Source organism: Rhineura floridana, chromosome 3 (assembly GCF_030035675.1).
Source record: "Rhineura floridana isolate rRhiFlo1 chromosome 3, rRhiFlo1.hap2, whole genome shotgun sequence".
NCBI lineage: Eukaryota > Metazoa > Chordata > Lepidosauria > Squamata > Rhineuridae > Rhineura > Rhineura floridana.
In genome coordinates, this window is record NC_084482.1 from 206,192,251 (window position 1) to 206,203,882 (window position 11,632).

Sequence of the window (11,632 nt, forward strand, 5' to 3'; positions counted from 1 at the left end):
GTCTCCTAGCAACTCTCAGCACCCTTCACAAACTACACCTCCCAGGTTTCTTTGGAGGAAGGTATGATAATTTAAAGTGTATGATACTACTTTTACTGCATAGTGCAGATGGGGTCTAAGTTGTGTCCAGTAAGTTCAACTGGTCTACTCTGAGTAGGAGTAGCACTGGGCACAACCCTAAATAAATACTATTAAGGAAGTCACAACCCAGGTGATAATGACCATAGCAGGAACAGATCTTTTAAACAAACTTTACTGAATAAACGTGTTCAGAGCATGTTAATTATGGAGGAAAAAATTAATAATAAATTGCCACCTAGGGAATATCATGCAATACATAATAGGAAGAAATGAACATTCTTTTAATGGAGTTGCACACAGATTAGGGCACTCTTAAGAGAAACCTGCACAAGCTCATTAGGAAATGCTGCCCTATCAGAGTGAAGAACAAAGAAAAGCTTAATAAACATTATTATTAAATGTCTGCCTTTCAGGCCTCCAAAATGCTTTCTAATAACTTAGTAAGTACTTCAAAAAGGAAAAAAGAAACTCTACATTTAAATACTTAAAGAGTATTAGCCAGGTATCATTCTAATGTTGAATTATATCTGACTGAGTAGCAAACCTTGCATGATTTTACTACTGTAAAGGCCCCTGGGAGATCAAGAGTGCAATGTCTCCCCGTTAAGTCTCCAAGCAGAGAGAGATTATCGACAAAGGCCTTCAGCAGAGACTGAGCTCTGTTACCAAGGCATGGAAGCAACCTGACCACAGCAGGCCCCGGAATACAAGTGCCATGAACAAAAATGCCAAAAACATTAGTGTTTTTAAAAACCAACAAAAACAAAGGGAGTATTATTAATAAGTTTGCATTTCAAATCATGCAAGGAGCAGCAATTCCTGATATAAATTAGCACGCAGTAAGATTTTTTTAAAAAATAAAAAGGGAAAGTTTTTTTGTTTTAAGTTTCCCATGAACCCCAACTGGGGCAAAGGGGAAGAAAGAAACGAGGAAGGTTTTGTTTAAAAAAAGTTTCCCATGAACCCCAGCTGAGACAAGGGGAGGAGAAAAATTAGAAGATGCAGTGATGGCTACCAGAATCCAGAAGTGATTGATTGAGACAGGAATTTAAAGTCTTGAGATTGCTTTGCGTTATTTTCCTTTTCCTTTGGAAAGTGTCAAAAGTACATCAACTGATGGGACGATACATTGCACGCCTTATTACATTCTTAAAAAGAAACAGACCTCCTCCCCAGCCCTTCTCTATTCATTTCTAACTTCCTGTTCACTGTTAGTCTTCTCACATGAAATACTCTCTGGATCCCCACCAGCCAAGCTTTTCTCACTTTTCTCTCCCACATGGACCGTGTAATGCCTGTGAAGTTCCGATTTAGACCTGAAATTTTTCCCACAGTCAACACACAGGAATGGCTTTGCTCCCGTGTGGGTTCTCTGGTGTGAAATGAGGTTGGAGTTCCGGTTGAAGCTTTTCCCACAATCCATACAGACATAGGGCTTCTCTCCCGTGTGGATCTTCTGGTGCCTGGTAAGGCTGGTGCTATCACAGAAGCTTTTCCCACAGTCAGAGCATATATACGGGGTACCTCCTGTGTGGACTCTCTGGTGTCTAATAAGGCTCATGTTGGAATAGTAGCTCTTCCCACACTCAGTGCACTCGAAAGGTTTCACCCCTGAGTGCGTTTTCTGATGTGTAATCAGGTTTGAGCTCCAGCGGAAGCCTTTCCCACACTCCAAGCAGGTGTACGGCATCTCTCCCGTGTGGATTCTCTGATGCAGTGTAAGATCTGCCTTCCGGCAGAAATTTTTCCCACAGTCAGCACAGTTATACGGCTTCTCTCCTGTGTGAATTCTCTGGTGGATTCTAAGCTCCGACCTTTCACAGAAGCCAACACCACATTCAGAGCATTTATATGGTTTCTCTCCCTTGTGAATTATGGAGTGCCTGATTAAGTGCGACTTCACCCGGAAGCTTTTTCCACAGTCCAGACACTGATAGGCTTTCTCCCCTGCGTGGATTCTCTGATGAATTGTGAGGCCTGAACTTTGGCAGAAACATTTCCCGCAGTCCAAACATTTGTACGGCTTCTCTCCCGTGTGGATTCTCTGATGCCTGACAAGGCTGGTGCTGTAATTGAAGCTCTTCCCACAATCCAAGCACTTATAGGGCATGTTGCCTGTGTGGGTTACTTTAACTTCGATGATGCTTGAGCTGTCCGGAAAGCTGCCATCATCAACACCAGTATTCTCACTCTTCACCATGTGGATTTTCTGTTGTGTTGTGGTTTCACCAAGGGGTTCGTCACTCTTATGAGCAATAGGACTTTCTATTTCCTCCTCTAGAGAACTTCCTTGATGTTCCTTGGGCCCCTGCCAACTTCTGGCAACTTCTTCTGGCTCATCATCACACTGGGGACCCTCCTCTTCCAGGCTGCCCATCACTACCCCATTCGCTTCTTCATCGGAACCTTCTGGGTGATCTCGCTCTTCATTCGTACTCATCAGCTCTTCCCCTACTGAGGTGAAGAAAAAGGAGAATTTGAAACCTTACATAGGATTCAAGCTATGCTACTGCAACACATCATACATGGGACTGACTATGAAACATGCCTGTTCAAGTCCAACCCAGGGGGCATAGTAGTTATCGTTGCCAGAGTGAGGCCAGGAAGATCAGAGTTCAAATGCACACCCAGCCATGACACTCACTAGGCTAGTTGCTTTCTTGCAGCCTGAGCTACCTTGCAGGGCTGTTGTGAGGATAAAAGAGGAAGGGAGGGGAAGACAACCATGTATGCTGTTTTTATTTATTCACTGCATTTATCGCCTGCTCTTCCTCCAAGGAGATCAAGGGGGCATACGTGGCTTCTCCCCCCTACTTTCTTCCCCAGAGCAACTTTGTGAGGTAGGTGAAAGAGTGAGGGTGAGACTTGTGCAAGAGCACTCAATGCATTTTATGACCAAGTGGGGACTGAAACTGGAGTTACCTCGGACCTAGTTAAGACACCTGAACCACTATACCAACCTTAATGCTAGCTCAGAGTTCACTGGCCCGGTTCTTAATTGGGAGCTATATGAACTTGCCTCTTGCCTGAAGATCTTCTGGCGAGGCTCTGCTTCAAGGTGGAACTCAGATTAGGGAAAACTCTTCTTGGGCACATTGTAAGGTGTCCCCATCACCATTATTTAGGTGGCTTAAAAGGTGACTTAAAAAGAAATTTAACAAAAGAATCTCTTTCTGGATCAGACCAGACCCTTCTAGTCCAGCACTGTCATTACAGAGGCCAATCAGATGCCCCTAAGAAGCCCACAAGCAGAATAGCCCTCTCCTGTTCCCTGGCAGCTGGTCATCAGCATGCAGCCTCTGATCCTGGAGGCAATAGCCTCCTCCATGAATTTGTCCATTCCCCTTTTAAAGCCATCCAAGCTGGCAGTCATGTGGCAACACTTGAAACTGTCAAGACCTGCACATACATATAAGTATAAAACTAGTGTCTGAATTATAGTCTGATTTCTAGGTAGAAACCTCAGGGTGGTCACCCTATGAAACACACAATGTCAACAAAGCATTCATAACTTTGATAATCCTTACCCAACGAGTCAGCGACTTGAGCGTCACCCTCCCCAAAGGCCTGGTTCTGCTCACAATCCAGCAGTGCCTGTTCTGTCACAGAGAAATCCAGGCCCCTCTCTTTTATTGGCACCTGAAACAGAAACAAAGATCCCATTTGACACAGAGGGATACAGCAGGAAAGAGAAATATTGGGAAGATTAGAAGCTCTCAGGCCTCACAAATGTGGTGCAAAAAACTTACAGCCCGTCGCCTAATCTGATGTAGGTGGGCAGAAGCCAAAAAAGATGAAAAAGAACCAATGGGAGGAAGTGGCAGATTTTGGAGAAACATTAGGGTAAACTTCTTAATGGGAAGAAATATTTGACAGTGGAACAAGCTGCTTCAGTTGGTGGTGGGCTGCCCTTCATTGGAGGTATCAAAGCAGAGGATGAACAGCCACCTGTCAGCGGTGCTGCACTGGAGATCCTCCACTGAACGGGGGGTTGGGCTAGATGACCTTTGAAGACCCTTTTCCAATTCTATGATTCATCACAACCAGTGGACAAAGCTTCTCCATTTGGGCGAGTGGGGCACTGCCCCACCAACCTCAGTCTGCCCCCAGCCAGCCCCCACCGGTCTGCCTTCTTACTTCCTGCTTTCTTACTTCCCTTAGCCTCAGCACTGCCACTATGAAACTCAGCAGGAAGGAGGATGGGGACAAATCTAGAATTAGTTGGCTCTGCCTGTGACTGGCTCTGGCGCCACCTACTGTTGGGTCACTCTTCCTTCCGCCCTACCAAAATGAGCACTGGCCACCATTGACCAGAACACAACCTCGCCCTCACCTCTTCATCCAGCCTCTCAGGCTTCCGCTTCCTCTGCTGGAATCCCTCAGCCAGGGCCACCGCCTGGGCACAGCTCTTTGGGCAACCCTCCATGACCTGGCTCTGGACCTCGGGTGGCAGAATGGCCAGGAACTGCTCCAGGATGATGAGCTCCAGAACCTGCTCCTTGGTGTGCCTCTCCGGCTTCAGCCACCGGCAGCAGAGGAACCAGAGGCGGCTGCAGGCCTCCTGGGGCCCCTCCGCCTCTTGGTAACGGAACTGTCGGAAGCGTTGGCGCTGGATCTCCGAGATGACCATGTCCTCCTTAGGGGCCTCTTCTTCCTTCAGCAGCCCAGAGGGGTCCAGGCTCAGGGGGGTCTCTCTGCCAAAGCCTGCCTGGGTTTGGGTCTCCCGCTCTTCTGTGGGGCACCGGCTGGCATCTGCCTTCACCTTGACGAAGGCTGGAGAAGGCTGGGCACCCTCTTGGCGATGGGGGTCCGGCATCTGCTGGCCTGTACCGTCGGAACTATGCGACTCCACTGTGCTCAGGATTTCCTGCCACCGGGTCTCTTTATGCAGAAGCAGCCCCTGACCTGGCTCATGTTTAACGCATTGCCCTGGCGAACTCAGCAGAAAATCCCCGATACTGCTGGTCTGGGTGGCCCCAGGGCTGTTCATCCCTTCTGCCCACGCCGTGGGGTCTGCTGTTTCCTCCGTCTCCGAGAGCACCACCCCATCCAGCTCCTCTGGGAAAGCAGCACCCAAATCTGACGGCATCTCCTGCTCAGCAGACATCTTTGGCAAAGCAACTTCGCTACTGCCTCCCAAGGTCTCTCTGTCTCTCTCCAGATTTTAATCGGGGACCCCAGCCCCACAACTAGTTAGAAACGGGAGCCAATAATGTTCCAGAGGGCCTGTTCCCTGAAAGAAACAGACAAGAACAAAATAATGTAAGAAAGTTTTTATTTGCATTAAATCTGCATTAAATTTTACCTTTGAAGTTCCTTTAGTATATATGTGTGTGTGTATATTGTATTTTATGTATTTTAATTGTATTTTATGTATTTTAAATTTATTTTAATGTTTTTGTGATTTTACTGTTTACAATTTTATTATGTACATGTTTGATTTTATTTTTGTAAGCCACCCTATTATAGGGTAGAAGAGTGGGATAGAAATAATTTAAATAAATAAAATAAATTTTATTTATTATTTCATTTATAACACACTTTCCCTCCAAGGAACTCAGGGTGGCATACAAGATTCTGCTCCTCTCCATTTTATCCTCCCAAGACCCCTGTGAGGTAGATTAGGCTGAGAGACGGTGACTGGCCCATGGTCACCAAGGGAGCTTCATGGCTGAATGGTGATTTGAATCCTGGTCTCTGTGCTAGGTCAGGCCAAGGTCCCATCTTGTCCAGCATCCTGGTCTCACAGTGGCCAGCCAGATGCCCCAACGGGAAGCCTGCAAGCAGGACCTGAGCGCAAGAGCAACACTCTCCCTACTTGCGATTCCCAGCAACTGTGATTCAGAGGCCTGTCACAGCCTCTGGCAGGAGCAACTGGGGGGAGCAACTTCTCTCCCTCCTCCCAAGTCCTCAGATATTCTAACTATAGGCCTCATCCACACCAGGCATTTATTCCACTTTAAACAGTCCTGGCTTCCCCCAAAGCATGATGGGAAGTGTGGTTTGTGAAGGGTGCTGAGTTGTTAGGAGACCCCTCTTCCTCTCACAGAGCTCCAATTCCCAGAATTCTCTGGGAAGAGAGGCTGACTGTTGAAACCTCTCTGGTCATTGGAACTCTGTCAGGGGAATAGGAGTCAAATAATAACACTCAGTACCCTTCACAAACTTCACTTCCCAGTATTCTTTGGGGGAAGCCATGACGGTTGAAGTGGAATAAATGTCTGGTGTGGATATGGCCTAAACCACTCTCACTGCTAAATCTAGAATTAGAGTTCTGCAAGATCCTCCCCCCCATCCTGCTTCCCCTGGGTTGCTTAGAATTTAAAAATGGAGGGTTGTATTCAAATAACTTTGACTCAGTGTAGCCCCATTGGGATTAATGGATGTGAGTTAGTCATAGTGAATAATTTCAATGGGTCCACTTTGAATAAAAGTTAGTTAAATACAAGCATAAGTTTGGACTGCGGGGGGTGGGGAAGAGGCGTCAGAGGGGAAGTTACTTATTTAACCTTATTTTATTACATTTATACCCAGGGCTGGCTCCAAAGGGCAGCCAGGATGGGCCCTGGCCGAGAGTACCTGCGGCCCAGAGGGGCCCCTGAAGGGAGCCTCCTTAGGGTGGGAGGGTAGCATTCCCATTCAGTGATCTACAGCAGCATCGGCTTCCAACCCTGCTGTGAATCGCAGAGAGGGAGCTCCCAGGGACCCCCCCCCCATACAGTCAGTGAGGGATTCAGTAAGTCAGCCCACGTGTCCCACCTACCTCTTCCATCCCTATGAATGACATGCATGCTGCGTGCACATTCTTGCCATCAACCAAGATAGTGGTGGAGGCTTCTCTAAGGGGCTAATGCCCCGGCCACCATCTTGCGGTGGTAGGCATGTGCGTATACCACACACGTCATTCACTGTGACAGAAGAGGTAGGTGAGATGTCTGGGTGGGCTTATTAGCCCCACCCTACCTGTGTGAGGGGGGTTGGGCTATGGCACCATGGACCCAGGGCAGGCTGGTGCCCAAGGGCCCAGTCATGCCTGGTGCCGGCCCCGTTTATATCCCACCAAAGGAGGTCAAGGGAACATACATGGCTCTCTCCCCACTCCCCATTTTCTCCTCACAACAACCCAGTGAGGTAGGTTGGGCGGAGAGTCAATAACAATAATAATAATAATAATAATTTTATTTATTGGTTGCCTATCTGTCCAGGTTAGTGGACACTCTAGGCGACTTACAATAATAAAAGCTATACATAACATACAATATACCAAACAACCACAGTCCTAAACAATTTAAAACCAATGAATGGCCCAAGATCACCAAGCGAGCGTCATGGCCAAGTGGAGATTTGAACCCAGGTCTCTCAGCACTCTCTCCACTTTTGATTTCCAGCAAGTGGCATTCAGAGGCATACTGCTTCCAACAGTGGAGGAAGAATTTAGCCATCATGGCCACTGATTGCATCCTCCATGAAGGACAAAATGGAAGACCTGAGAACTGGAGTGAGAGAGATCAACACATTAATCTGACATCCTGCCCTCTTTCAACCTCTCACAGACCAGCCAATCCTCCACCTCTTGTGAGCTTCATACCTTGCTTTCATTATTATTATTATTATTGAGAATTTATACCTGCCCTTCACCTAGAGGTCCCAGGGAGGGTTACAACAATTATAAAACACATAATTAAAACAATTAAAAACAACCTGAACAACATCACAGAAAATAGGGCGGGTCCTATAAAACCACATCTCAGGTGTCAAAGGCCAGGGTAACGAGGTGCGTCTTCAACATTTGCCGAAATTTGTACAATGAAGTTGCCAGACGCACCTTGGTGGGGAAGGAGTTCCACACCGTAGGGGCTGCCATAGAGAATGCCCTCTCCTGGGCAACCATCCCCTGAGCTTCTGAGGAAGGCGGAACTACCAAAAGGTCTTTCAGATATTTGGGACCCAAGTCATTTAGGGCTTTAAACATTAACAGGAACACCCTGAACTGGGCCCAGAAAAGAAACGGCAGCTGGTGCAGCTGTTTTGAAACAGGCATTTTATATGTTCTAAAAGGAACCCCAGCCAGTAATCTGGCTGCTGCATTTTGGGCCAGCTGAAGTTGCCGAGTCGCCTTCCAGGGCAGCCCCATGTAGAGTCCACGGCAAATTCAAAGCACCATGTTAGCGATAGACAATAGGTGGACAAACAATAGCATTTAATCCAGATTAATTATTTTTATTAGTTGATTGTTATCCAAAGGTCACCAAGCAACTTACAACATTATTAAAAGAAGAGTAATTACGTCATACCATCAAACAACAATCATCCCCATACTTTTAAATCATACTTTTAAAATGCGGATTTATGCAGGATGTAGAGGTGGTGCTAATAAGGTATCCAATGAGAAGGACTAGTTTCCTGAGGGAAGGACTGTAGCTTAGCAAGGAGGAGCAGGATGGAGCACCCCTTTGCGAGGAGATACTTGAAGCCTTAAGATTACAATTCCTGTAATTCTATAATGCAATTGTCCTAGCCTCCTATGCCACAGCATCATGCTGTGAGCTTACGCTCACCAGAAGACACTCCAGTTCTAAACTTAGAAGTCAAAGGACTACAATTCCCATCCATCCCCACCAGCTAAACATTAATTATCTCATTTATGAATCACTTCCTATAAGGCATCTTAAAGCAATTTACAATGTGTTTAGTTTACTATGTGCATTATGAATTTACCTTCCATTTTTGTAGCTGATTTTTATGTAATGCTTATTTTGATACTAAAGGGGATGTTCTGTTTAGTTGTTAATAGAGCTTTACAGAATATAGACATTCTTTTGGGTTTTTTGTATATGCTGCTTGTTTAAGATGTTTTAACTCATGTCGTAACCCACTTAAAGTTTTGTTTGAATATAAGCAGTATATAAATTGTCTAAACAACTAAATAATAAATGTTTCAGAAATGGAGAATAAGACTATCAATGACTACTAGCCATGACGGCTATGCTCTGCCTCCACAGTCGGAAGCAGCAAGGCTCTGAATGCCAGCTGCTGGGAATCGTAAGTGGAGAGGAGCTGTTGCGCTCAGGGTCTGCTTGCAGGCTTCCCATTGGAGCCTCTGCTTGGCCACTGTGAGAACAGGACCCTGGACCATGATGGGCCTTCCTAACATAAGCTTTCACAACAAGGGTCCCTGCATCAGCTGAATGATTAATTGGATTTCATACCTGCTCTTCACTATAAGGCCAAGGGCAGGTTACAATGATACTGAAGCAGAAGATTAAAATCAATTGAAACAATTGGAAGAATAGAGAGCTTGTAGGAACAGAACCCACAGCCCTCAGAATTCACCTTACATCAGCATAATGATAGGGATATTGCCATGTAGGAAATGTGAAATACTCTTGCTGGCATACATCACTTTTTTTCTTAAGAACAGGACCAGTGTACTATTTCCACCCTTTATTACAGTGATGGGGACTACAATTCCTATAGCCCCTCCCACTGGCTATACTGGCTGGGGCTGATGGGAGTTGAAGTCCAGCAACATCTGGGTGGTCACAGAGGTTTCCCATCTCTATTGTAAAAGGCACAGAACAGGAGCAACCAACTTCTAAAGGGTTTGCCATTTTAATTTATTTTTGCTGAGAACACAGCAGAAAAGCCTGAAGAAGAATCCCAAGTGAACTCTAAAGCTTGTCCATTTCCGACACTGGCTAGCTTCTCTAAAGGTTTATCACTGCTCTTTACTGAACTCTCTCCAAAACATTTGTTTTACTCAGCCAAGACTAGCAGGGTGGGGAAAATACAAAGTTGCCTTATACCCAGTCATACCATTGGTCTACCTAGCATCGTCTGCACTGACCGGCAGTGGCACTCCACAGTTTCCCACAGGGGTGTCTCCCAGCGCTACCTGGAGATACCGGGCATTGAATCTGGGACCCTCTGCATGCAAACCAGATGCTTCATACTTCTGACCTACAACTCTTGTATTGAAGACGCCTTCATGCAGGGCAGATAAGAATATAGGAAGCTGCCCTACGCCAAGTCAGACCATGGGTCCCTCTAGCTCAGTATTGTCTACACTGACTGGCAGCAGCTCTCCAGGACTACTGGCAGAGGCCATTCTCAGCCCTGCCTGGGTATGCCGGGGATTGAACCCGGGTGTTTCTGAGCTAAGGCCCTTCCCCATTGCAGGAGCAGCTGCAAGGCGTCCCTACCACAGGATGAGGGAAGGGGCTGGCTTGAGGGGTGCACCCGTGTCATCCCTCCTGCTCCCTCCATACAAGCACCGCCGCCTCCCGTTGCATCGTCCGCAATTGCATCGTTCCCACCCACCACGGGGCGCATCCCGTTTTAAACCTCTCCCACCTTACCACGCGTCCGCCATTCATCTCCTGCTGTGCAGCTGCTCTGAGTATTCCGACCGGAAGGAACTCTTACTTCCCCCCTCCCCGCCCCTTTTCAACAAAGCACACCTTTGAAGTTTTCTTGGCCCCTCTAGGAATCTCATCATAGGGAGCTTTGTCATCTTAACCCTTCAAATAGCCACACCCAGCTTCTTTCTCTCAGCACCGCCTGCGTAAGTTAAAGGAAGTAAAAAGAATCACAAGATAGTAGAGCTGGAAGGTGCCTGTAAGGCCATCGAGTCCAACCCCCTGCTCAATGCAGGAACACAACTTAAAGCATAAAAAGAGAAGAGAGAGCTTTGGAGGCGCATAGTATGGGGACTCCCTCCGTCCCTCCCGCATTAGGTGCTAGAGTGAGAGAGACAGGGACAAGCGTTGCTACCCAAACATTACCTGGCCATGTTGTTGCTGAGAATATTATCAGCTGGTTAGCTGTTTATTGCGATGTTTCTATCCTGCCCTTCACCAATTTTGTCACAGGGCGGTTTTAAGTCAGAATAAGGCAACACAAAGCGTAATGCCTTATGAACCTGTTGATTGAGCATTCATCCTGACTTGTTTGCAGGGAGATGAGACGATGTGGGCTATTCAGCGAGCATTCGCGCTGATTTGTTTGTGGAGAGGTTTGACAATGTTGCATCAAAGCAAGTGCCATCCCACCCTTTCCAGAGGCACATCACAAAAGGCTTGATCTTTTGGGGAAGTAGGTTTGTTGCACCCAGTGCTTTTTGGGTCAAAAATGAAGGACCAGTACTCATATCTTGATAAAAGTGCTGTGGGTGCCAATGGCAGCAAAAAAAGAAAAGAAAAAGGAGCTGGTACTCCATACTGGTGAGTACTATTACCAAAAAAAGCCATGGTTGCAGCCAGCAATCAAGTATAATTGAACAAAACGTGAAAGCAGTTTCTCATAAACACCATACTTGGCAGTAACTAAACTCAGAAATGACTCCACCTGACACCTTCTAAAAGCCTGGAGAAAAGGTGGTTTGTCTGGGAGTGCTGTTGGTAATATTTTAGGGGTGGGATTCAATAACATACAGGGAAATTCAGACTGTGCGGTTGGTTAGAGATGATTGCGGGAGTTAAAGTCAAACAACATCCAGAGGGCCACAGATTTCCCCAGCCGTGCCTTAACAAGAGAGCTGCTGCTCAGGCTT

General features: G+C 46.6%; 1 protein-coding gene across 3 annotated transcripts; it reads right to left on the reverse strand.

The window, feature by feature from the left end:
• Nucleotides 1–246: 246 nt before the first annotated feature.
• Nucleotides 247–10,540, reverse strand: LOC133381296 (zinc finger protein 436-like). Of its 3 annotated transcripts, none has more exons than XM_061620240.1 (4): nt 10,440–10,540; nt 4,415–5,314; nt 3,609–3,720; nt 247–2,535 (listed from the first exon to the last, which is right to left on the reverse strand). In XM_061620240.1, the coding sequence occupies exons 2-4, from the start codon at nt 5,186–5,188 to the stop codon at nt 1,265–1,267; spliced, it is 2,157 nt and encodes a 718-aa protein (XP_061476224.1). In that variant the 5' UTR covers nt 5,189–5,314; nt 10,440–10,540; the 3' UTR covers nt 247–1,264. The 3 variants fall into 3 exon arrangements, with proteins under 3 accessions (XP_061476224.1, XP_061476226.1, XP_061476225.1); XM_061620242.1 differs by having other exon boundaries at nt 10,435–10,521; XM_061620241.1 differs by lacking the exon at nt 10,440–10,540 and adding an exon at nt 10,284–10,382.
• Nucleotides 10,541–11,632: the final 1,092 nt, after the last annotated feature.